Below are 27651 nucleotides of genomic sequence, written 5' to 3' on the forward strand. Positions count from 1 at the left end.
CTTAATGTTACCTCAGCAACAAAGCTTTCTACAATACCTCATCCTCCACGGGGACCTTAGTATATTCTTATTCCTGCGGCATCCCAAGAGCTCCATTTCCACCAGCAACAGGTGGGGACAGATAGCACCTCACCAATAACAGTATCATCAGACAAGAGATGAGGCTCATTTTCCAACTCCATAGAGCAAAGTATTGGAGATCTTTACTAAGACATGTAAATGAAGATTTGCATAAATTAGATGGGGAGACTGATCTGAAAAATGTTAATTCTTACCAAATTAATTTATAAGCATGATGCAATCCTAACCCAAATCTCACTTGAAATTTTTGGAAATACGAAAAAATCTAAACTTCATCAAGAATTTGTGGGAATACCAAGATTTTTAAAAGAAACTATCAAAGGCAACTTGCTTAATTATTAAAATGCATTATCAAGTGATTAAAATTAATATTAATATAATTAAATGTAGTTAAAAGTGTTATGTTGTTGGAAGAATGGCAAATTAATTGGACAAAATAGATGTGTGGAGATAGAGGCATAAGTAAAGGAAAGAACCAAAAACTATGGATGGGAATGAATTAACCAATAAGTGGTATTGGGAAAATTATATGGGGGAGGGAATCATACTAGATCCTTAAGTCACATTTTATACCCAAATAACTTCCAAATGAATTAAAGAGAAATAGAAAGAAGAAAAGCATAAAATTTAATGAGATGAATATTTAATCTTGGAATGCAAAGGACTTTTTAAGCATAAAAAGGGCTTGACAACATACAAATGTACAACTAACATGTCAAAAATATTACATGCAAAATTAAAAGACAATTAGCAAAATAGGAAAATACTGAGGCACTATTACTATATTGTAAAAAATATTTAATATATGTTTACTAAATTATGTGTTTGACTAAACGTTACTCATCTGAAATCATCAGGGAAAAACAAAACCAATAATTTTAGATATATATAGTAAAAGGTAATACTAATACCTTATTGAAAATAACAAATGGTTTTGATTGTCCATTCATAATTTAGTATAATTTTATTTTCATTATACTTAAAGAAGTTAAAATACACAGAAATAGGCTCATGTATTTTTTCATTTCTAGAAAATTAAATTCCTTATGATCAGAAGTTATTCTATTTTATATTCTTCAACACAGATTCTCTGTGAATAGCCAGTAGTTGCTGATATTACTTAAAAAAAAAAAAAAAGCTACTTGTAAAAATAATGTCATTCACCTGACATGGAAAATAAACCACCATAGAATAAACTTGATATAAATGAAGATGTTTTTTTTCTAAATACTTTGCTTTAAATACCAATTTTAAAAATCTGGTGAGAAAGTATGAATAGTGGCAAAAAAAGATAAATGGGTACATTCAATGAGAATTTTTATTTCAATTATCCACAAAACAATATAATACTTTATAAAAATATTAAGTTTTAGGCTACCATTATTTATCTTAAAAAGTGTTTGTGCTATAAGGTTGTTTTTGCCAACTTTTTTTTGGGGGGGGGGGGTGGGGGGAGTGGGGAGGGAAGGGTTAAAAGTTCCACAATAAGATATTGAAGGTGAAAAGGTGTTGGGAGAAAATCCTCAAATATACAAAGCTGGGTATTTTTCTTGGCAAGTTAAAAATACATAACCATTTAAACTGAATACACAGTGAGTTAGTATTATTTCCTTACTATACAACTGATATTAGAAGGAACAGCTCCATTTAGTCAAAACCAAAGGAATACCATCATCTTTTCCTGGCTTATTTTTCTGAACAGAATTAGTACATAAACATATAATTTTATTACCCTTTTTTAAATGCTAGAAAAATTATACCATAGTTCACATGAGCCCTTTAAAAATCTGATGTCACAGGTTGCAGACATTAAGAGTAAAGGTGACTTGATGGCAGTCTTCACAGGAAGATCCTCTTGGAAGAGGGATTCAATGCTAAGCAGGTTACGTAAACATAAGAAACCACCACAATTTTTAGTACCAGAACTGTTGCCAACTTGCATGAAGGTCATCTGTCACATTTTAAAATGGTTTGAATTTCCACATAGATACCATGGCACAGAATGTTACATTTAATAATCAGGTAAGTGATGGTAGTTAAAAACTGAATTCCTAAAATATGGGGACCTGCTATATTGCTTTATTTAGAGTGTGACTATAAAAGAGTATTTTAAAACATAAATACCAGACTTTTACTTTGTCAGATTCAGTTCCTTTGCTAGATCCTTAGGCCAAGAATGCTGCTATTCAAATTCATATTTTGGAATTTCTTAGTTATAAAAATCAGTCTTATTTTGTATATTTTACTTCTGTACTTTAAATGAGCAAAAACTGTCCCCCCTTCTCACCACTATTATTCTAAATAAGTTTTCCACTTTAAATCAGCTAAATTCTAAAAGGGGAAAAAATTCATCACCATTAAGCATATTTAAAAAGTGAATATAGATTCAAACACAAATTTGAAAACTGGAGTTTTAAAAATGTTTTGCATAAAAGCTGTATCATTGGAATTAGTGGGAAGCCTTAACTTATTTTGAGGCTATAACAGTTATTTAGTGTTTATGGTTAGATTAGTCTTACAGTCATTATCTTACAACTCTTTTAATATCTCAAAAAATAGTTGAGAAGCTTTGAGTGCCAGCAAAGCCATTTTGTCATCCCATAAATCAACATTAAACATAACATTCCATCCCTCTATCTGTAAAACTTTCACATTTTTCTTTTCTCATATTTCTTTTAAATACAATTCTTCTCTGTTAGTCTATATGCAATAAGGGCAAAAGTGCATTCAAATCCCTGATCTAGTGATATTTTTACATTTGTGGCAGCCATCACACCATAAGTACATATTTAGTAATATCTCATAATACCTATTTAAATTCTGGGATTTACTTTTTCATGCTATTCTAGAGATTGGATATCTTGGATTGGATAGTACAATTTCAATTAAATATTGCCATTAAAAAAATTAATGCAAACTTATAAAAGATTAACTTACTTTGTAGTTCCCTTCATTATTCCAAACTGAGCTTTTCAGAAAATGATTTAAAGTGAAAAAGTTCTACTTTCCAGTTCCACAAGTTTGAATTTTAACAGGTGCACTACACTTTCAAATCCCACTGCTGTCGTCTAACACTTAACCAAGTTAGATGTTGCTTATATTCCTTTTTGCTTCTAAAAAACCTTGCTCATTTCCATGCAAGGAAGGCATATATTAAAACTGCATATTAACTTCAACTTATAGAAAAAACGTTTGAGAATAATGAATGCGAGCAAATTTAAAAAATGGAATGGAATCATTTGGTCCCGTTAAGTTCCTTGATTTTTAAAACTTATGGCATAACTGTTCATATCTCCCAAGTTTTATCTATAATGAGAAATAATTTTCTCTTAAAAATTCTGAATTTGGGGAATAAGAAAGGAAGTGACTTATGAACAGTAGCCTTGTTGCTTTTCACTGCCGTGCTATCATTCACACTGTCATCAATATCTTAGCTATACTTTCTTTGGACCCTGAATTAAGTTGAAAAATTCATCACTGGTACTTTAGAGTTTAACATTTGGAACACAAAGAAGTGGTTTTGTGTAACCATATCTGGAATTCCAGTTTACCATTAAAAACATGCGGAGTGAAGATGATTTTCTTCTTTTGATTCCTGTATGTGAGGAAGTCTACGTAAGTCTTTTACATTCTGGCAGGTTTGTGCATATAAAATAGGCTACTTGGATTATAAATTTTCTCCTGGCTGGTACTGTGGCTCGGTAGCAGTGAAGTAGTCCTCCAAGAAAGATTGGATATATTCAAATGTTGGCCTTTCATCAGGGTCCTTCTTCCAACAAAGATTCATTAAATCATGTAGAGATTCTGGACAGCCCTGAGGGCAAGGCATCCTATATCCTCGTTCCACCTGTTCCAGCACTTCACGGTTTACCATACCTAACACACAAGATTCAAACATTAAAAACCAATGATGGCCAAAACCGGTTTGGCTCAGTGGATAGAGCGTCGGCCTGCGGACTGAAAGGTCCCAGGTTCGATTCCGGTCAGGGGCATGTACCTTGGTTGCAGGCACATTTCCAGTAGGAGATGTGCAGGAGGCAGCTGAACGATGTTTCTCTCTCATCGATGTTTCTAACTCTCTACCTCTCTCCCTTCCTCTCTGTAAAAAAATCAATAAAATATATTTAAAAACAAACAAACAAACAAACATTATTAAGAAGATATTTCACATTAAAAAAAAACACAAAAAAAAACCCAATGATGCCTTAGAAGCATGAACAGACTGTTGAACCTCAGAGGGAAGGCAGGGGAGGGTGGGTGGGAAGAGATCAACCACTGAACTTGTATGCATATATGCATAACCTGTGGACATAGACAATGGGATGGTGAGGGCCTGGGGGGATGGGAGGAGGACAGAAGCAGGCTGGAAGAGGTTAATGGGGGGGAAAAGGACGACCTATGTAATACTTTCAATGATAAAGATTTTTTAAAAAAAGAAAAAAGACACAGACAATAGTGTGGTAAACGTGAGGCTAGAAAGGGTCAATAAGGGAAAGAAAGGGACATCTCTAATACTTTCAACAATAAAGATAAATTAGAAAAAAAAAAAGTTCTGGCCAGTTTTGCTCAGTGGATAGAGCGTTGGCCTGCAGACTGAAGGGTCCTGGGTTCCATTCCAGGCAAGAATACATGCCCAGGTTTTAGGCTTGATCCCCAGTAGGGAGTGTGCAGGAGGCAGCCAATCGATGATTCTCTCTCATCATTAATGTTTCTATCTCTCCCTTCCTCTCTGAAATCAATAAAAATATATTGGGAAAAAAAACAACAACAGAAAAAAACAAAAACCAATGATGCCAATCACCACTAACATATAATGAACCTACTGTGGTAATCATTTCATAATATATATGTAGATCAAACCATTATGCTGTATGTCTTAAATTTATATAGTGATGTATGTCAGTCATTTCTCAATAAAACTGGGGGGGAGGGGGAGAGAATAAAATAAATCCCCTAGCCACAAAATGATTCAAAGTATAGTATGTTTACTTAGTGAAATTATTATTTTATTATTTTTTTAATATATTTTTATTGATTTCAGAGAGGGAGGGAGGGAGAGAGAGAGAGAGAGAAAGAGAGAGAAACATCAACAATGAGAATCATTGATCAGCTGCCTCCTGCACGCCGCCCACTGGGGGTCGAGCACACAACATGGGCATGTGCCCTTAACTGGAATCAAACCCATGACCCTTCAGTCTGCAGGCCGACACTCCATCCACTGAGCCAAACCAGCTAGGGCTGAAATTAATTTAACAAAGAAATAAATTTTCAATGTCAAAGTATATCAAAAAGACCTTAGAAAATGCTAGGCTGTTTCAGAAGATCTAGTTTTTTTCATTCCACAGTAAACCTTACTTTCAACACTAAAGCCTTCAAAAGCCAATCCCAATTGATTAATGAAAATTTAGGGTGGTACTCTGAGGTTCTGATATTAAGTTATTAATTACCAAACGTGGGCTAGTAAGGAACATTGAGCAGTAAGATAGTGTCTAAAAGAACTTTCAGATAGAAATTCAGAAGAAGCGTTTTAGTCCTGGTTTTGCCAAGTACACTTACTATGTAACTTTGTATCAAGTCACTTTCCTGTAACAGTTTCTTTATCTAACATCACCTGTTTAACCTTCTTCAAGTTATTACACAGTTCCTTTCTTGTATTCCTTTGTACACGGAATCCACAGCTCACCCTGTGTTACCACAACTTGTAAGAGAGGGGCTTGGAGATGGAGGTTGGGGAGGGCAAGATGAGCCAGGGTATTTAAGATATGTTTATTATCTGAGAGAACAGTAGAGATAAATAGCCCTTTTGGAAAATGCCCTAAGAGAGAAAGTTGAAGTCAAAGGGGGCAAACCTCATGTGCTTGCCCTATCTCAAGGATTGTGACTCTCACAGGTTGCTGTCCATCCAATGCCAAAATAAAGAGAGAGAGGGAGAGAAAAAGAGAGAAAGAGACAATGAGAGAAGAAAAAAAAGGCCTTCGCCCTTACATTCTGCTCCTAATAATCTCCAATTAAAGTCACTAATGGGATAAACAAGAGCTAGTAAAATGCAAGCTTACCTGGATATGGCACTCTGCCCTTTGTTACCAGTTCTGTCTGTAGAATTCCAAATGACCACACATCAGACTTTATTGTAAATCGACCATATAGTGCAGCCTCAGGAGCTGTCCATTTGATTGGAAATTTTGCACCTAAAACAATATGACATCATGCTTAAGTAAATTGTTTTAAAAATCTGTTTGTGTAAATAATGGCATAAGGAGGGCTTTCTTTCTGTCACTATCTTTATGTCATCAGATTTAAATTCTTCGAAAGTGCAAGATACACGGGAAACATTTTTTTAAATATTTAAAATGTGGAATCTAATGAACAAAATAAACTGATGAACAAAATAGATCCAGAGACACTGAAGCATACAAAAGACTGATGAATTTCGGGGGTGGGGCTGGGGGAAAAGTTAAACCAAAGAACTTATATGCATATATGCATAACCCATGGACAGACAACAGTTTGGGGAAGGCCTGGGGAGGGGAGGGGGTGAGGTGGAGAGGATCAATAGAGGAAAAAATACTTTCAACAATGAAGACAGATTTTTTTAAAAAACAACAACAATAAAACGTGTATTATAGCCCTGGCCATTGTGGCTCAGTTGGTTGGAGCATCATCCCTTACACTGAAAGGTCATGTGTTTGATTCGCAGTCAAGGCACATACCCAGGTTTCTGGTTCAATCCCGTCAGGGTGCATGTGGGAGGCAGCCGACTGATGTGTTTTTTTTTCTCTCTCTCTCTCTCTCTGGAATCAATGGAAACATATCCTTGGGTGAAGATGAAAAACAAACAAAAAATAAAAACTGCCGAAACCGGTTTGGCTCAGTGGGTAGAGCGTCGGTCTGCGGACTGAGAGGTCCCAGGTTCGATTCCGGTCAAGGGCATGTACCTGGGTTGCGGGCACATCCACAGTAGGAGATGTGCAGGAGGCAGCTGATCGATGTTTCTCTCTCGTCGATGTTTCTGACTCTCTATCTCTCTCCCTTCCTCTCTGTAAAAAAATCAATAAAATATATTTAAAAAAAAAAAAAAAACCGTGTATTATAGGACCAGTAACTTTTAAGTATGTCTATCACCTAATAGCTATAGCTCATCATTGGTTGAAGAAGGCATATTCTGTTGGGTTCTAATGTCTACTGGTTTTTTACCATAATCTCTTTTTCATTTTATGAAATCTCTCTGGAAAATTTTATTGTACTATAATTTTTAAAAGTCTGTATTAGTTAATTCAAATATTTATTGTATGTTTTTTATGCACAAGACATTATGGTAATTGTTATGGGAGAGAAAAGCATAGCCTTCATGTAGCTTATATACTTACTGAAGGCCCGGTGCATGTAATTCGTGCACGGGTGGAGTCCCTAGCCTGGCGGGCAATCAGGGCTGATCGAGGCCTGCAGGCTGGGGGAAAGAACGTAGAGGGGGGAACATGGGAGGCTGGCCACTAGCCACTGGGGCCTCACGGCTGGGGGAGGGACAACAGGAGGTTGGCCAGCCAGGGGAAGTTGGCTGTGGGAGTGCACTGACCACCAGGTGGCAGCTCCTGCATTGAGCGTCTGTCCCCTGGTGGTCAGTGCATGTCATAGTGACCAGTCGTTCCAGCCACTTAGGCTTTTATATATATAGATAGGGCAACAACAGGTGTTTTACATACTTCAGGTTATTTCTATATATATGTATGTAAGTGTTATAAAATAGTTCTTTAGGTGTTCAAACAGAAGATCAATTTTCACTAGCACAATCACAAAAGGTTTCATTAGAAAGGGGGCAACTGCCCTGGCAAGTAGCTCAATGGTTAGAGCCGTGGTCGGCAAACTGTGGCTCAGGAGCCACATGCGGCTCTTTGACCCCTTGAGTGTGGCTCTTCCACAAAATACCACGTGCAGGCGCGCATGTACAGTGCAACTGAAACTTCGTGGCCCATGTGCAGAAGTCGGTATTTTGTGGAAGAGCCGGTGTTTTGTGGAAGAGCCACACTCAAGGGGCCAAAGAGCCGCATGTGGCTCGCGAGCCACAGTTTGCCAACCACTGGGTTAGAGCATCAGCCCACACACTGAAGGGTCTTGGGCTCAATTCCTGTCAAAGGCACATACCTGCATTGCAGGTTCAATTCCCAATTCCTGGTCGGGTATCGTGTGGGAGGCAATCAATGTGTCTTTCTCATATCAACGTTTCTCTCTCTCTCTCTCTTTCTCCCTTCACTCCCCCCATCCACTCTCTCTAAAATAAATCAATGAAAAAAAAATCCTCAGGTGAGGATTAACAAACAAAATAATGATAATTTTACCTTGTCTTGCTGTATATTCATTGTCTTCGATTAACCTTGCTAAACCAAAATCTGCTATTTTGCACACAAGATTTTCCCCTACAAGAATATTAGCAGCCCGAAGATCTCGGTGAATATAGTTCATTCTTTCAATATATGCCATACCATCAGCAATCTTGGAAAGAGAAAAATAAAAAGACACATGATACAAAGGAAAGGAGGGATAAAACAATTTTGGTTAGTATTTAAGTTAGATCACTGAAAAATCATATATCTAGAAAGGAGATAAAAGGGCATAATTTTGCAGATAATAAGAAAAATAGAAAACACTATAATTGAGAAGAAGGAAGACAGGGAAGAAGAATGGGAGACTGGGGAGGAAAGGAGGGAAAGGGAAGGAGGACAGGAGAGGAGGAGGAAGGGAAGGAGAAACAACAGGGATGTATGTGGCCCACAAAGCCTAAAACATTTATTTGGCTCTTTTCAAAAACAGTTTGCCAACCTCTACTGTAGAAAGTCCAAGAGCCTTGAACTCAGGGGTGTGAACTAGATGTGGCATATGCTAATGTTTCACAAGACAGTTTCTTAGAATAAAAAGTTTCCCTAAACTTCATCAGATATTTGAGATTTCCAAAAGTACTATTTCCTTAGGAATAGCTATCATTCACTGTCTAAAAATGTATCTGTTAAAATATAAATACATATAGCCCTGGCCAAGTGGTTCATTTGGTTGGAGCATCATCCCTTACACCAAAAGGTTGTGTGTTCGACTCCTGGTCAGGGCACATACCCAGGTTGTGTGTTCAATCCCTGGTTGGGGCGTGTATGGGAGGCAACCGATAGATGTTTCTCTCTCACAACGTTATTTCCTTCTCCCCATTTCTCTAAAATCATTAAAAACAAACAAAAACAAACAAAAACGCATCCTTGGGTAAGGATTAAAAAAATATAGAGAGATTTTATATTTGTGGATGCAGTATGTTTCTGAAAGGCCATATGATTCAGGACAGAAGTGTTATGGTAGGTACATACCTGGTTCTAATACTAATACTACCTGAATTTTAAATAGTTCTGGTCTTCAGATACAACATTATCTATAATTAAATTATCTATAACTAGGAGATCAGACTGGATTATCTCTAACTAGAGGTGCACAAATTCATGCATGAGTGGGGTCCAGCCAGCCTGCCCCGATCTGGCCAATTGGGCTGGGTCAGCTGTGGGGAGGGGCCACAGGCAGTTGGCCGCCAGCCCCGCCCCCTGGTTGAACTCCTGGTGGAGGGAACAATTTGCATATTAGCCTTTTATTATATAGGATATCTCTTCCAGCTCTTAAATTTCATGATTTCATTATACAAACAATAGCATTCCATTAAAATTATTTTACATGTTTAGTGCACACTTTCGATTCAAATGGATGATACAGGTATAATATACAAGTACCTGAGCAGCCATATCAACCAATTGTGGGAGCTTCAAATATTTTCCATCTCCTTCCTTCAGAAAATCTAATAAGCTCCCTATAAGAGACAGCAAGACATTCATGGAAAATAAGCAAATAAATCACATCATAATACAAAAACTTCAGCTTTTCATTCTTTAACATTTTTTTGTAGCTTGAAATTACTGAATAACTATCTTTAAACTCTAGAGGCCCTAAACTGAAATTTTATAAAATTTTCTTGATAACGTAAGAAAAAAGGAAAATGAGATAATCTCACCAGATTATAGGCATTCCTTCCTTGCTTTGATCAAGATCAACAGTTCCAATTTTGATTCAAAAAGCAGTATCCTTACATATTTTTAAGTCAGTCAGAATTAAGAACTAAAGACAACTGGGAATATCTTGGGGTACTTAAAAGTAAATCTAGGTGGCTCAGTTGATGTGGAAGTGTTAGTCCAACTGACTTCTCTCAATTTCAGCAGAAGATATGGAACAGCAAAGTATTATGAATAACAGCAGAGAGAAAGGCTAGAAATGAAAAGTCTAGCTGCTATTCCTCTATTACTGGTTTCAAATATACCATTAGCTCAATTTAATCAGGAGAAAATATCAGATACACCTAAATTAAGACACATTTTATAAAACGATGGTACCATTCTCTTAAAAAAAAAAAATGTTATGAAAGACAGGATGAGATACTCTCCAGATTAAAGACCAAAGAAAAATTACAACTAAAAGAAATTGGTGACTATGGATTAGACCAGTGATCGGCAAACTGCGGCTCGCGAGCCACATGCAGCTCTTTGGCCCCTTGAGTGTGGCTCTTCCTAAGCCTTAGGAGTACCCCAATTAAGTTAATAACAATGTACCTACCTATATAGTTTAAGTTTAAATAAGTTGGCTCTCAAAAGAAATTTCAATCGTTGTACTGTTGTTGTTTGGCTCTGTTGACTAATGAGTTTGCCAACCAGTGGATTAGACAATGGATCAGGGAAAAATTGCTGTAATTAAGGATATCACTAGGATGACTGGTGAAATCTTAATATAGACTAGTATTAAATAATAGAATTGTATCCATGTTATAGTTCCTGAACTTTATCATTATACTGTGGTTATATAAGACAATGTTCTTGTCTGTAGGAGAAAAACACTGACATACTTAGAAGGAAACATAATATCTGCAATGTACTCTTAAATAGTTCAGAGGAAAATCCTTTATTTTATATATTAGTGATATATCTAGCTAACAATTGACAAATCTGGCTGAAATATATACAGGAATTCTTTGTATTATTTTTGCAACTTTTCTATAAGTTTAAAAGTATTTCAAAAGGAAAGTAAAATAAAACAAGACAAAGAATGCCCCTTCTATGTGACATGATTACAAAAGAAGGAAAATCATGACTTAGTCTCATGTATAAAGTATCAAAGTCAAAGAATATCTACATTTCTTCCGGTCTGTCTACTTACTAAGGGGAACATGTTACTGTGTTTGTCCATTTATCTGCCCATTCGAATTATTTACCAAGGGCCTACTACATGTGAGGCACTGTAAAAAGGTATAGAGGATATAAAGATAAGTCATGGTCTCTGCCCTTGAAAAGATATTGATCTAATATGAAAGTACTAGAGGCCCGGTGCACGAAATTCGTGCATGGGGGGGCGGGGAGCTCTGTCCCTCAGCCCAGCCTGCACCCTCTCCAATCTGGGACCTCTTGGGGGATGTCCTACTGCCAGTTTAGGCCCAATCCTGCAGTCGGACATCCCTCTCACAATCTGGGACTGCTAGCTCCCAACTGCTCGCCTGCCTGCCTGCCTGATTGCCCCTAACCGCTTCTGCCTGCCAGCCTGATCACTCCCTAACCACTCTCCTGCCGGCCTGATCACCCCCAACTGTCCTCCCTTGCTGGCCTGATGGCCCACAACTGCCCTCCCATGCTGGCCATCTTGTGCCCACATGTGGGCGGCCATCTTGTGCGAGGGTGTGATGGGTCAATTTGCATATTACCTCTTTATTATATAGGAGGATAGTATATAGATCTATAAAATATATGCAAACAAATATTGTACGGTAGGAGTTATAAAGTTATTGTAACTACTACAGTAGAGGCACAGTGGATATAGTTAATTCTACAGACAAGTTAGAAAAGGCTTCACAGAGAAGATGCATCTTAAAGGAAGAATGGGGGCAAACAGGGAATTCCAAGAGGGAATAACAAGTACAAAGTCTGTAATGCATAAAACAGCACAGTAAGTTCCGGGAACTGAAAACAGTCCTTCCGAAGCAAGAACACAGAGCCCAAAGATGAGAATGAGGCTGCAAAAGGAGAGTCAGAACCAAGTGTATAGAAAGAAGATAGTTCTTTGATCAATACTCTAAGTAGAACATCATTCAGTGTAACAAAAGTGCTAAAATATTTTGTGCAAAAGCTGCAGAGTATAGAAATCTGGGATTGGAATTTGTATCATTGTGACAATTCCCAATCCCCTTAAAATGTTTCTTATATCCATTTATCATAGAATGTTTTGGATCTTACTAGTGGTCCATAACTTTTTCTCCCCCATAAGTTATTTTGAGAATCTGATGAAAACTATGAACTCTTTCCAGAAAACATACATAAGTTATGCAAAAATTGACACATAATAACTTCAGAAAAAGTTCATAGACCTGAAAACTCATTCACAACTCTGACAGTAAGTACTGAATAAATAATAGTGAAATAAATTGAAAGCAATTCTTAAGCTTGTCTCATATACCCCTCTCTAGGCTTATTTCCAACTAGTTTCTTCTACTACTTCTGTACTTTTCACTAGCTATGGTTCTGATTCTCATTTCCTCAATCCTCTTAGCTCTGCCCTTTACACATCCATATCCTTCATAACCATAAAGGGCAAGTCAGGACTTTTCTTTTCTACTAATTTTTCTCAATTTATTCCAGCCTGTGTAATCTCTTCCTCAATTTCTATTATACTTACTGAAATTTATTATGCGTTGGCCTGTAGCTTCACTTGTTTATAGTAAACTGTTATTTACTTTTATGCTAAAAATTAACTCTTCAGAAGTCTAGGTCTTTTCTCTCCAAATTTAATCTACCGTATAATAAATAGCAGAGTACCTTATATACTAGAACCATTCAATACATTTTGGTTGCTAATAACTTCTAGAATAGTTTGATGGAAAAGATTGCAGAAGATATAATGATCATGACACACTGGACTATCAGTGGAAGGCTCCTAAACCCGACTTAAGTACAGTCTGAAGAAAGTACAGTTGATGGACTGGTCAAGAGATAAGGAAACCAAATTCCAGTTGAACAAAATAACATGAACAAACTCATGGAAACAAGAAGCAACAAGAAGACCCTCTGGCCAGAAAAGTGGATTTATGTGAAAGCCTTGAGGCAATGAGTTTGGATGGATTATAGAGGGCCAACTGCAAGATGGGGAATTACAGAATTTTAAAAAATAGAAGGGATATTTGTGACCTTACATTCTAAATCTCCCGTCTAGAAATAATCCTAACCCAGCAACCTGACAACAAGACTTTTACCATGCTTCCCCCAATAAAATAATTCTTGAAATCAATATACAAAGCTAATGGGCCATTAGCTTTACCTATATTCTTATACTATCAATATTTTGATTTAAACCTCCTCTTTGTTGTCTCTTTTCTTCCCTTTCTAGTTCATCTAATGCACTCTGAAATGGGATATTTGGCAGTGGTTTGCAGGAGAGCTTCCTTCCAAGAAGTACCATGTGCTTTGAGGCTTTAGGTATGTCTTGGCTATCAATTAGTAGGCTATGGAGTTATTTTAACCTTTTGGTTCTTCTATCCCTTTTAGGGGGGGAAACATTTCCCATAGCAAATGTATAGCTTGTAGTTGATCCTGTCACCACTAGATGGAACTACATTGTTGGTCAAGATGGACTACTGGAGAGGGATGACATAATCAGTGTTAATATGGATGAGTGACTCATTAAAGAGTTTTAAAATGTAGATAAAATTCAAGAAGGTAAAAAGGGAGCCTATCAGCATATTTTATAACTGGTTTTTCTTCTAAAGCACATTAGGCAAAGGGAAAAGGAGGGAAGAGCAACTACTTTCCCTTGTTTTTAATCCTGGCCCTAACCAACCCTGGAACTAAAGATCCCAACTTGGGGTTTGGGAAAATGGAGACACTTCAGCTGACAGTACTGAAAAAAGAATGTTTCTAGATGCCTGAGTATGAAGGTTATGCTTACATTAAAATAAAATAAAATTAATTTCTTTGATTTAGTATCAAAGATATAAATATCTTTCTGATTGAATTATTTTAATTCAATTTTTACAAATACTTTCTTTTTCACTTTCCTAGCTATTCCATTTCCTTTGGTCACATGAAATTAAGGACTATTTACTTGCAAAATAAATTCAGCCTGCTTATTTTCCTTTTAAACTTTGTACTATCCTTTGGAATAACACAACGTCAGATTTTTTTCTTTTCAAATGTTTACATAAAAATCTCAAAGTAGAAAACACTATACAAAAATTTGTATGCATAAAAAACTGAAGACTTGTTTTTAAAAAATGTATTAACATGGATAATAAGAGACTTATATACACATACCTTTTGACATGAATTCAGTGACAATATAAATTGGCTCTTCAGAAACTACAGCATATAGTGGAACAAGTTTATCATGTCTTAATTTTTTCATTATTTGAGCCTCTTGAAGAAAAGCTTCTGGCATCATTGTACCTGGTTTTAGTGTTTTGATTGCTACTTTTGTGGTTCCATTCCATGTTCCTAGAGAAACAACACTTTTACTATTTTGATCTACATTTGAAAGAAATTCTTAGCAAACTTCAATGAGCAACAGTGACTTAAAATATTTCAACATATCTTATCATAAATTGTGTATTTTTATCTATGGCAAAACAATTACAAAAACACACACAAAAGTTCAGGCTTCTTACCCATCCATACTTCACCAAAACATCCTTGTCCTAGTTTAACTTCTAGTCGCAAAGATTCTCGAGGGATTTCCCAAGCATCTTTTGCTAGACCTTGAGTCTGAGGTTTCACAGTTGGACATACAGTTGTTAACTTATGGCATAAGCCATCAGCATGTTCTAGGTAAATGAATAAACTATATTGTAAAATTAATTACTTACAAAAAATAAGTCACATGTAGTGTATCAATGTTTTAAAAAGTTGAAATTATAGAAAACAAAAAATATAATGTTCTATTAGTTTTTTTTAAATAAAAACAGAAAAAAATTGTATGTAAAAAGCAAAACACACAAGAAATGAAACATTTTATTAATTACATTTAAAAAGTTATGTATTGAATACTTATGTCCCAGCTATTGTGCTAATTCAGCAACTTACAGATATCTCATATAAATGAGTCTTGGAAAATTCATCGACACTCTCAAGGTCACCCAATTAGTAAATGATGGAGATAGGATTCAAACCCAGGGTCTGGCTGCCTCCAAAGTTCTACTTTTGACTACTCTGCTTTATTTCTTTCTAAAAAGAACACTACCATTAACTGTTATTTCTAAAAATCACTAATATAGAAAGCACACCAAAAATCAAGGGAAAACTTCTTTTAAAAAACTAATTTTTAAATAAGGGAGACACAAAAACAGGGAGTCCCAAATTCATAATGGCTTAACTTGTGAATTCTGCTTATACAATCTTTCTTATTGTAAATAAGACATGCTCCCTCCCATTCTCAACAAGTAACCATGCAAACTGGCATTCTAACAATTGCAATTATAACTGATGCCACTGTTTGGCAACACGTTTGGCCAATGTCAACATTGGAGGATCACTTGATAAACTCAGTTTGCAGCTAACTGTTACTGAAGAAGAAACTGCCATAGGAACTTCCCCTCCCCTAGCATTAATCATTTAAAGACTTTCAGATGCATTCAAGTATCAAATTGACAATGAAAATTTTTGAGATAGACTAATATTAAATACCTTTCAAAGATCCTTGAAAAACTGAAGAATGATATAGCTTAATTTTTTAGGAAAAGAAAAATGCATCTTCACTAGATTTTATTTAATAAATAAATCTTACTATGTTTATATTTCAGGAAGTCTTATGTAGTCCATCTCATGCAGAAGAAGGTTAACCAAAAGGACATCTGACACAACTTTTTATTTTAAGTTTTTAGCTTACCTTCTTTTTTAAAAAAAAATATGATCTTATTGGTTTTAGAGAAAGGAAGGGAGAGGGAGAAAAATAGAGAAGATGGATCCATCAATTGCCTCCTGCATGCCCCCTACTGGGGACCAAGCCCACAACCCAGGCATGTGCTCTGACCAGAAATCGAACCAGCGACCTCTCTGTGCATGAGACAACACTCAACCAACTGAACCACAGCGGCCAGGGCTGCTTTACCTCCTTAATAAGTGTCCCTAAATAAAATATTTGTTTTGCCTTTTTACTTATTGTCACAATCAATCTTTGTATTTAGCTGTCATGAAATGGAACTCCAATGTAAACACTATACCAGTAAAATATAAAGACTCAAATGATGATAATCTGATTTTAGCACATCATCCAAGAACCCATTTTAAAATTAGAAAACAAAAGACATCCAATGAACACATATGTGTAAAGAAACATGCTAAACCTAAGGACATGAAGATATGGATTCTGTCCTCATAAAATACAACTGAAGAAATAATTTTCACCTTTGAAATATTACATACCTGTGTAGTGTTTAACCAACTTCTGCAGAGTTTCAAATTGTGCTCTAGTTGTGATATAGTATCCACCATTGTCAAGTTTCCTAATTTTGTAGTGTTTCACATTGTCACCCCTTACTTCATCCCAATCACGAATAGAAAGGGAATAAGCACCTGGTGGAGCAGGAAGAAATGAAACCTTTTGTTATATCTTTCTCAAAATACAGCCTAAGAAGATTTTTATACTTATATCAACATAACAATATTCATACCTTTAGTAGTTTCACTTTCTCTTACTAAGAAAATACCTCGTTGATTCCCAGGATTCAGAAGTAATCTTTCAGCATCTTTTCTCCCCATTTTGCCAAAATACCATCTGGAAAAAAACAGTGTTCTGAGTTAGAAAGGTGTAAGGGTAAGAAAAATTATACGTAAGTATTAATAGTATTAATAAGAATAGAATAAGATGGGGTGGATGACAAAAACAGCTACAGAACACAGCTTGAAAATATAGTAAAATACAATAAAAAACATTTATTAGATAGGACTATTACAAATATTACTGTTAGAATATAATCTGTCATAGTATTTCCATGTATTGACTATTTAACATGTCTCTTAAGCTCTACATGAGTCACAGAAACAGTAAATGGAGAAGGAAAGACCATAATGGCAGACAGAGCCTTTCAATCAGTGGCAGATGGAAATAATAAGACCATAGTAGGAAGAATAAAAGTAGTTCTCTGGCAATAATGTGATCATCTGTATTCAGTAACGTGCAAGTAAACCATATTGAAATTAGAAACTCTACATCAGTGTAGACATTACAGTCTCTGCCATGAATGATTTCACAATAGTGGAGAAAAAGACAAAAGAACAAAACAATGTAACAACTGCCAAAGCAGGACAGTTATGGAGACAAATTACATATCATTAATAAAAGCAAACACACACTGGCAGAATACCTACTATGTGCAATATCTACTGTGTTAAGTGTTGTGATATAAAAATGAAGTAGCATTTATGGATGCAAGATAAACTTGGTTTGACCTGAAAGTGATGTCATTGAAGGTGAACTTTTTAAAAGTAGTAGACAGAACTCCCAGATATCCTCTACCAGGCTTCCCAAATGTAACATTTTGCCTTGTACATTCTCTTTCCCTGTGTGTGCATTTTTTCCCCATGAACTTATTGAGAGTAAGTGGCAAACATGCTGAATCATTACCCTAAATCCTTTAGGGCATACTTTCTAAAAGACAAGGATTCTCCCCTACATAGGAGCAGGCACTGATATAATACTACAAACTGAGGTAAATTAACACTGATATAATACTACAAACTGAGGTAAATTTTTGAAGTGAGAGAAGGCTCAGAATACAAAAAAAAAGGTTAATATAATTTTTAAGTGAAAAGATAAAGGCATAACAATACAGTATTAATGCAGATTCATTTATAATCCTACTCTAAGCAAGTACTGTGGCATTAATTATTAATTTTTAAGTAACATTTCCTATTAATATGTTACATTAGCTGTATAAAGACTGATATGTAATTGTGTGTGTGTAAAGTTGTGGCTAAGTAGAATGTGCATTAAAACATTTTTAAAATCAAAACAATTAATAAAATATGAAGTAGTGCCATACTCTTCTGCCTGAATGGAATCTGCAGGGGCTACATAATTGCTAGGAATATAGCCATTCTTTCCTGTAGCAATTGATCTTGCTTCCCACCAGTCTCCTTCCCTGCAACACATAAAACAACAGTTACCACAAGGTAGACTACCGTTTAAGATAGACGTACTGCAGTGTTGTCTTGTAGCTGAAGGATACATTTTTAAAATTATGCATTCATGTGATCAAGAATCAACTCAAAGGATAATATTTAAAAATAGGTTATATGAATTAAAGGAATAAAGCTAAGCAAAAGCACAATTACATTTCTGCTTCAAAGCAAAACAACAAAAAAATTACACTTTTAGTTACATTACTCTTTCAACCTAAGACAATAAACTATACTGAATAAGACAATTTGGAAGGTAAATCTTTCAAATTATTCATTTTTTATTAAATGTTCTATAAAATTCCCCCATTTGAGATGTACAATTTAGTGGATTTTAATATATTCACAGAGTTGTACAACCATCCCACAATCAATCTTAGAATGTTTTCATTACCCCAAAAAGAAACCTCATATCCATTAAGAGTCATCCTCCCATCCCTCTTCTGTCCCACCCCCACCAATGCCAACCACTAATCCACTTTCTGTTTTTATGAATATACCTATTGTGGGCATTTCATATATATGCAATCATACAATATATGATCTTTTTGACTGGCTTCTTTTACATAGCATAATCTTTACAAGGTTCACCTATGTTATGGCATGTATCAGCAGCTCATTCTTTTTTATTTATTTTTAACAGTGTATAAAATTATGATCTTCCTTTTTAGTCATTTTAGGGGGAAAAATCAGGATGCTCTAGAACTCCTGTAGCCAAAAATCTTAATGGGCAACCAAAGGCCCTTTTCAGGGCCGCAAAAAAAAAAAAAAAAAAAAGCAAAAAAAAAAAAAAAATCTTAATGGGCAATAACAACAAAAAATTTAATTCTTAGAATATATACAAAAATACTATCCATAAATATGCAAGTAAGACTATAAGCAATTCACAACACAAGAACTGTATGTAATTTGGAAAACATAAGCCTTGACTTTTCCAAAATTAATGTGGAAGAAGCAAATATCAGTCTCTAATGAGCAAGATACAAAAATGGGTTCCACTACTAAAAATTGAATGCATGTTTTGCTTTAACAGAGAGAAATACTGAAAATATTTTATTGAAATTGAAATTTTATAAATACTTGAGGTACATTTACTTTCTAGAAAACGAAGTGGAAAATCCTTTGGTAATTCAAATACTTATAAATTAAAATACCTGGTTTGTAGTTTCCTGCTCATCATTCACTGATTCATTCAAACATTTATTGAATACCTTCTTAAGTGACAGACTTTATGAAAGGGTATGCTGAAAACAGGAGTAAAAAGATAGTCCTTACCCTCAAGAAACACAGTCCAGAGTAGTAGGATTTCTCAACCTCAGCACTACTGACTTCTTAGACTAGATCACTCTTTGTTGTGGGGGTATGTCCTATGCATTGTAGGATCCCTAGGATGCTGAGCAATATCCCTGGCCTCTACTCACTAGATGACAGTAGTAACAAACTGACTGTAACAACCAAAAATGTCTCTAGACATTGCCAAATGTGCCCTGGATGATTTTGCCACATGTTGACAACCACTGGTCTAAAAGAATAATAAGCAAGTGATAAGTTATAATTTGAAACTGCAATGGCAGCTATGATTTAGGTTTGCATAGGATGCTATGTAAACATTTTAAAAAAAAACACTTGATCCAGCAAGAGGTAGGTACTGGGCCAGGCAGAAGAGGAAGAATGTCAGGAAAGGCTTCCTTGAGAAAGGACATAGGAATAAACATTTTGAAGGATGATTTGGGTTGGCCATATAAAGAAGGGGGGGAGGGAAAGGAGAAATCACATTCCAGGAAAAAAAATCATATATGTGAAGGCCTGGAAAAGGTGAAAAACCACAGAATATTCAGATAATCGCAAGTAATTCAACATGGCTAGGCAGTGGAGTGAGAAAGGGGAAGAAGCTCAATGAATAATGCCTAATATTCTTGTTATTTTTCTTTATCCTGATGGCAACTGGTAACTATTAAAAGATTTTAAAGCAGAGAGACATGAACATATTTTATGTTCTGGAATAATAACTGGTAGCAAATGAGAATAAGGATGGAAGAAAACATGACTGGAAGCAAAAAGACCATAAATAAATATTTTAAGAAGTTACAAAGTAGCTGCTATGCTTGCTAATGAAATTATGGAATCTATTTTTCCATAAATAACAATGAATTTTCTATGGTGGGCCACTAAATGACAAAAAGTCTAAGAGTCACATACATAAAAAGCCACTCAATTTGGTCAGTTTGGGATTACAGGGGTTCCTTACCTGGCCTTTTTCCCTTTTTTTTTTTTTTGGTAAGAAGAAACAGATAAGATATTTAAATCATCTAGTACTTAGATAAATAGGAATATAGAATTCTCTTTATAAAGATTTTTTTTAAATATATATTTTATTGATTTTTCACAGAGAGGAAGGGAGAGAGATAGAGAGTTAGAAACATCGATGAGAAACATCAATCAGCCGCCTCCTGCACACCTCCTACTGGGGATGTGCCCACAACCAAGGTACATGCCCTTGACCGGAATCGAACCTGGGACCCTTGAGTCCACAGGCCGACGCTCTATCCACTGAGCCAAATCGGTAACGGCTATAAAGATTTTCTAAAGTAATGTACTTACTTACATATACTCCCTCACTCTTCATTCTTAAATCTCTACTGTTTATGGCAGAACCACAGCAACACGATTTATAGAAGTAATAACTTCTGGCTACATCAGTAGTATTCTGCCATATGTCTAAAGAAAACAAATGCATTGTCCAACCGAATGGGCAGAGGTCCACACCCCACTACTCTCATCTCTGAATCATTAACTAGCTCAGTGATTTCAATGTAAAGACCAGGTGACTGTCAGTATTTCTCATTCGTAACACTTACGTATTGTTAATTATTTGAAATCTTTCACCCTTCTTAAATGAAAGGTCTTCTGTAGTTCTAGCTTCATAATCATATAAGGCCACAAATATAGTAACACCACCTATTGGAAGAAAAGAAGACCAAGGTAAATTATATAGATAAATTAACAGAAGAGAAATTAAAAATCACTGCCAGCAAAAAGGCTTAAGCATAGTTTTTTTTCCCCTGGTCTCCAGAATCTATTTTTGAAAGTTGGAAATTGGGAAGCTGGCATTTTCAAATTAATAAGATACTCTTTTTTTAAAAAAAAAAAAAAAATGTTTTATTGATTTTTTACAGAGAGGAAGGGAGAGAGATAGAGAGTTAGAAATATCGATGAGAGAGAAACATCGATCAGCTGCCTCCTGCACACCTCCTACTGGGGATGTGCCTGCAACCAAGGTACATGCCCTTGACCGGAATTGAACCCGGGACCTTTCAGTACGCAGGCCGACGCTCTATCCACTGAGTCAAACTGGTTAGGGCAATAAGATACTCTCTTAAGGCCTTCTATGGACGTATTATACTCTACAAATTTTAAAATTCAGACCCAGAGACACAAATTTAATTTTGATTCTCTGGCTTGAAAGACAAAGATCAAATCACTTCTTTGGCAGAAAAAGCATCAAATTACAGGCATTGATTCTCTAAATTCCTTATAAACAATGAGTGAACATTTCAATCCTTAAAACTAATCATTAACAGTAATAACTAAGGTTTTAGTAAGATACTTTATTATGTTTAACATTCAAATATAAAAATGGCATGTTTTTCTTAGCAATTAAATTGTATGGCTGATATGACTTATAAATTTCAAAAATAACTATCTTATATAGCATTGTGTGCAGATGCTTAAGAGATTAGCACACTTACACAGCCAAACTATTATCTGCAAACAAAACAAAGAATAAAACAGATTATTTCATTTATCTGGATTCCAGTCATATAACACTACCTTTTTTACATGTCTACCTAATGTCTAACAAGGATTTAAAACTTATTAGTTACAAAAACAAAGGTGTTGATTTTTCTCCTCTAGCCTGTTACCTGAGTCTTCCCTACCTAAGCAAATGGCATTACTAACCAACCAGGTACTCAAGACAAGTGGTTCTACCTCTCAAATATCTACTTCCTTTTCCGTTTCTACTGCTGCCACCCTAATCCAAGCCCATGTTCCTTCTCACTGGGACTTCTGAGAGTAGTAGCCTCCTAACTCATTGTATATCAGCTTCCCTACATCTGCCAGAATGAGTTTCTTTTAAAAAGCAATTCAATCATCAAAATCCTTAACTGAAATGTCTTTAATAGCTTCTTTCTGGCTCTGAATAAAACCCAAACTTCTTACCAGTCTACAAGGTCCTGAGTAATCCTGACTCTTTAATCCCAAATCATACAATTCTACCCTCTGTTCATATGGGCCTCCTTACTACTCTTCAAAAACTGCCAAGTCCATGTGTACCTCCTAAACTTTGCAGAAAGCTCTTTTCCCAGTTCTGCATAGGTTTAGATCATTCTCAATAATAAAACAGCTCAAATAATTTCTTGTCAAGATGCCATTCCTTGATCATCTAAAAGGCCTTCACCAATGTTCTGGTTAGTTCTTTCATAGCATTTGAGAATTGTTAATCACACTGAATAGTTGTTTATATAATTACTGTCCAACCCTTTAGGGCAGAAACCTTGTTTCTCTCATAACTCTCTATAACTGGCATACAGACACTCCATATTTATTAATAAATTAATATCCACGAACAAACTATTTCACATATATAAACTGCTTTAGGTCACTAAATTCTGTCTTAAAGTTATCAATATTTACTTTAATCATTTTAGATTACTGTCTTTCCCAAACATATAATCCTGAAGATAATTAAAATTTTTGCTGATGACTGATAAATACCATCATGGCCATCTGTTACTGAAGTATTTAGAGTTAGGGGGCTGGAATTAGATTGTAATTGACTTTTTGAGGTCCATAACTCCCCACAGGAACAGTCTAACACAATTAGTGTATGGCATCCCTCTGGTCACTATTATTGGTTCAGAAGCAAGCAAACTGAAGGGACAAATTTATAGTCCATGCTTGTAGAAGAGAGTCCTCTTTTGTCCCCATTGGTTGTTAGTAAGGAAACATGTTGCTCAATTTGATGCTGGCAACTGTTTTGTCCTAAGTCTGAAGATAAAGTGGAAAATCCAAGGACTGCAGGAGAGAGATCAAAGAAACTTGGGTTGTTGATGACATGAAGGAATCCTGGAGTTCATTCTACCTTTTAAGCCAGGTATGTTTTGTTACTCAAGGGAAAGCATCCTAATATGGGATCCTTCATAAAATAACTCTTTTTAAAGTTTCTGACTACTTTTTTTTAGGGCATTTCAGCTCCATTAAAGGTTGTCAGCTCTCACTTCTTGCTGTTCTTGAAAGGATATTATGATATAAATAATAAATGGAGTTCTAGAATAAGACATTAAATCTGGGCTCTCTCTGCTTATCTTTGACTCTAAAAAAAATCATTTAAACTCTGAGCTCAGAATTTTTCTCTTTTAAATCACTAGTACCTAATAGAAAAACTGTATTATCATCACCATTTTGCCATTTAATTAACATTTAAGTATAGTGGAACATCGGTTCTCGAACTTAATTTGCATACATGTTTGACAAGCGATTTGTTCAAAAACCGAAAAATTTGTTCCCATTAGAAATAATGTAAACTGAATTAATCCGTTCCAGACCCCCAAATAATTCCATTTTATTTAACCTTTCTTATATATAATACAATATCTAATGTACTGTTTAATCTATAAACACTTCTTAAATTTATCGAACCATCTCTACTAGCCTTAAATGAATTTTTAATATATCACTGCCTCCAAAATGCTACCACTGGCTGTATTTCATTTATCCAATCAACAACAGTTTTTCTATCTATTCAATTGCCTGTGGTCGTTTTTTTTGTGAGCACTTTTACAACCTTAGCAACATAAATACTCTTGATGGTCTTTGTTTTAAAACTGTGTTAATCATTGACTTCTCCAACAACAAAAGCATTCTCTTCTTTGTTGCCTGAGAGACGCTTTTTGTCATGCTGAGGTATGAGCATAAAAGGGTTATCATGTTGAAAACTGAAGTTTGGGTCAACAACTGAGACATTTCTTCTGCGATTCTTCGGAGAATCGCACTGTTTGAGATGGGAGATGTTCTAGAAATAAGGTTTGACTGTAATTACTAATAGAGGACAGCACTTTACAATCCTGAGAAACTGCAACATTCTTGAGGGAGAGGTATGTTTAAAATTTACTTTTCAATTACAGTTGATATAGTTTTAGGTGTACAACATAGTGATTAGATATTTATATATCTCATGAAGTGATCACCCCGGTTAAGTTTAGTATGCATCTGATACCATACATAATTAAGACTTTATTCCCTATGCTGTATTTTTTAAATCTTTATATCCTCAGTGCCAGCCACACAGTAGGCACCTAATAATTACTTGAAAAATGAGTTAATGAAATTCTTAATGGTGTAATCACTATCAGTTTATTACCAGATTTCCCAAAAACAGTAACACTTTAATTTTTATGTTAAGAGACTTTAATAACAAACTTATTTAAAAAGTCAACCAGTAAATTATTTTTCTTAGAGCAGGCAAACCTTATGCATGTATTGCCCAAGGTCATATTCTCAAATTTACAACAGAATTGTCCATTTAAATCTCACCTGTTAAACCAGCAGGATATGAACTTGGCACCACTGAGAATGAGGAAGATGCTCCTCCAAAAGGTGTCACCCCTGAGGATCCTCCAAATGGTGTCATGGAAAGACTGTTAAAATTAACAGATGTTCCCTTTGCTGAAGATGATGGTGTTGCTGGAGTGTGTTCTGTCCCATAATGGCTTACACTTGTACTGACAGGTTCTGGAGTGTTTTCTGTTCTATATTTAATTGCTGGACTTTTATTCTCTTTACTTTTAATGCAGCCCATTATAAAATCTACAATAGAAATAAGGTAAATACTTTGAGAAGCAGTTAACATAAAGGATATATCAAAAAGATGCAATTCAAAAGTTAACTTTAAACAAAGCATTTTTCTCCTGCAAAAAGTAACATTAAAAAAACAAAACAAAACAAAAATAAAAACCAGACAGCTAAAGATGAAATCTCTTCCCCTCATTATCTGCTAAGGCATCATTCCAATTATGTCATTCTCCAACGCAACCACTTTTATTTTTTTTTTAAATATATTTTATTGATTTTTTACAGAGAGGAAGGGAGAAGGATACAGAGTTTGAAACATCGATGAAAGAGAAACATCGATCAGCTGTCTCATGCACACCCCCTACTGGGGATGTGCCCGCAACCAAGGTACATGCCCTTGACCGGAATCGAACCTGGGACCCTTCAGTCCGCAGGCCGACACTCTGTCCACCAAGCCAAACCGGCTAGGGCAACACAACCACTTTTAATGGTCCAATGAAAACATGCCACAATGAATAGGGAAAATCATGGGTTCTGAAGCCAGAGAGACCCAAGTTTGAATCCTGGCTTTCTATTTACTAGTGGAGTCATTTAGATATGTTGTTTAACCTCTCTGGACCTCAGTTACTTGAAAAAGGAGGATAATAATACCACCTACTTCATAAGGTTTTCTGAGGAGTAACTCATTTATTACAAGTTCTAGATAACATCTGGCACATAGTAGGTATTAGCAAATACTGGTTATACTCCAACCTATACCAGCAGTATGTAATAGAAATGTAATCTGAGCCACAATATAAAGTTTCTAGGAGCCACATTAAAAATAATAAAAAGAAACAGGTAGAATTTTAGTAAATTTTATTTAACCCGATACATCTAAAATATAATTATTTCAACATATCAATATACAAGTTTTTAATGAGATGTTTCATGTGGTTTTTTTGTGTGTGTGCTAAATCTTAGAATCTGGTATCTATTTTAAACTTACAGTACATCTCAATTTGGGCCAGGCACAATAGCTGTATGTAGCTAATGGCTACCATTTAGGACAGTGCAGCTCCACATCTTTCACATCTTTCCCCTTCTTTATCCATAGACACTGCCCCAATGCTTACCCAATTTGACCCCAATCTATCCTTCCAATTTCATCTCCTATTTTTTTTTCAAAAAAAAATTTTTATTCATTTCAGAGAAGGGAGGGGGAAGGGAGAGGGAGGGGAGAGAGAGAGGAACATCAACTGGCTGCCTCCTGTACTCCCCCAGATGGGGGATGAACCCGAAACCTGGTATGTGCCCTGACAGGAAATCAAATCCACCACCCTTCAGTGTACGGTACAATGCTCCAACCAACAGCTATATTGGTCAAGGCTTGAGAAGATTTTTCTATAGAGTCACGTTGGCCAGGGCTTGGGAAAATTTCTGTATGAACTCTTGACTTACTCCTTTTTTTTGGGGGGGAGGGGGGAGGGTAAGGGGGTTTACTGGCCTAATTCCCACCCTACCTCCAAATTACTGGCAATACATTTCTTAAAAGCAAGAATTACTCATTTCTTATACACTACACAACCTATCAATGTGACATGCATACAGTAGGTTTACTAATATTACAAAATCTGCATTTTTTTCACTTCCAGAAGCAGCAGTAACGGAGATTTCATTAATTCACTAACTTTTTAAAAAATCTTTATTGTTCAGATTATTACAGATGTTCCTCCACCCCCCCCCCCCGCACCCCGCAGCTCCCCTCCACCCAGTTCCCACCCGCCCCCCCAGGCCCTCACCCCTCCATGGTCCTCATCAATAGGTGTAAGATCTTTGCCCAATCTCTTCCTGCACCTCACACACCCTTTCCCCCCAAAAACTGTCAGTCTGCTCCCTTTCCATGCCCCTGATTCTATTACTTTCACCAGTTTATTCTGTTCATCAGATTTTTTATTCATTTGATTTTTAGATTCACTTGTTGATATGTATTTGTCACTTTGTTGTTCATAAACTTTTATCTTTACCTTTTTCTTATTCCTCTTCTTAAAGAATACCCTTCAGCATTTCATATAATACTGGTTTGGTGGTGATGAACTCCTTTAGCTTTTTCTTATCAGTGAAGCTCTTTATCTGACCTTCAATTCTGAATGATAGCTTTGCTGGATAGAGTAATCTTGGTTGTAGATTCTTGCTATTCATCACTTTGAATACTTCTTGCCACTCCCTTCTGGACTGCTTAGTTTCTGTTGAGAAATCAGCTGACAGTCACATGGGTACTTCCTTGTAGATAACTAACTGACTGTTGTTCTCTTGCTGCTTTTAAGATTCTCTCTTTGTCTTTTGCTCTTGGCATTTTAATTATGACGTGTCTTGGTGTGGTCCTCTTTGGATTCCTCTTGTTTGGGGTTCTCTGCGCTTCCTGGACTTGTAAGTCTATTTCTTTCACCAGATAGGGGAAGTTTTCTGTCATTATTTCTTCAAATAGGTTTTCAATATTTTGCCCTCTCTCTTCTTC

General features: G+C 35.7%; 1 protein-coding gene across 4 annotated transcripts in view; it reads right to left on the bottom strand.

Moving 5' to 3' along the window:
• Positions 1 to 1381: 1381 nt before the first annotated feature.
• Positions 1382 to 27651, bottom strand: part of YES1 (YES proto-oncogene 1, Src family tyrosine kinase) — a 56806-nt gene continuing 30536 nt past the window's right edge. For 2 of the 4 annotated variants that reach the window (XM_070420549.1, XM_070420548.1), the window contains exons 2-12: positions 24897 to 25169; positions 21161 to 21260; positions 18167 to 18265; positions 16796 to 16899; positions 16548 to 16697; positions 14795 to 14950; positions 14445 to 14624; positions 9837 to 9913; positions 8415 to 8568; positions 6138 to 6269; positions 1382 to 3957 (exon numbers count right to left, since the gene is read on the bottom strand). In XM_070420549.1, coding sequence (XP_070276650.1) covers positions 3749 to 3957; positions 6138 to 6269; positions 8415 to 8568; positions 9837 to 9913; positions 14445 to 14624; positions 14795 to 14950; positions 16548 to 16697; positions 16796 to 16899; positions 18167 to 18265; positions 21161 to 21260; positions 24897 to 25161 — 1626 coding nt within the window. In that variant the 5' untranslated portion in view covers positions 25162 to 25169 and the 3' untranslated portion in view covers positions 1382 to 3748. Of the gene's footprint in view, positions 3958 to 5002; positions 5320 to 6137; positions 6270 to 7387; positions 7529 to 8414; positions 8569 to 9836; positions 9914 to 14444; positions 14625 to 14794; positions 14951 to 16547; positions 16698 to 16795; positions 16900 to 18166; positions 18266 to 21160; positions 21261 to 24896; positions 25170 to 27651 lie in introns of those variants that run through there. The other 2 variants (XM_070420550.1, XM_070420551.1) reach the window with 2 other exon arrangements.

The sequence above is a fragment of the Myotis yumanensis genome, unplaced genomic scaffold (genome assembly GCF_028538775.1).
Source record: "Myotis yumanensis isolate MYYU_CA2020_CCGP unplaced genomic scaffold, mMyoYum1.0.hap1 SCAF_7, whole genome shotgun sequence".
NCBI lineage: Eukaryota > Metazoa > Chordata > Mammalia > Chiroptera > Vespertilionidae > Myotis > Myotis yumanensis.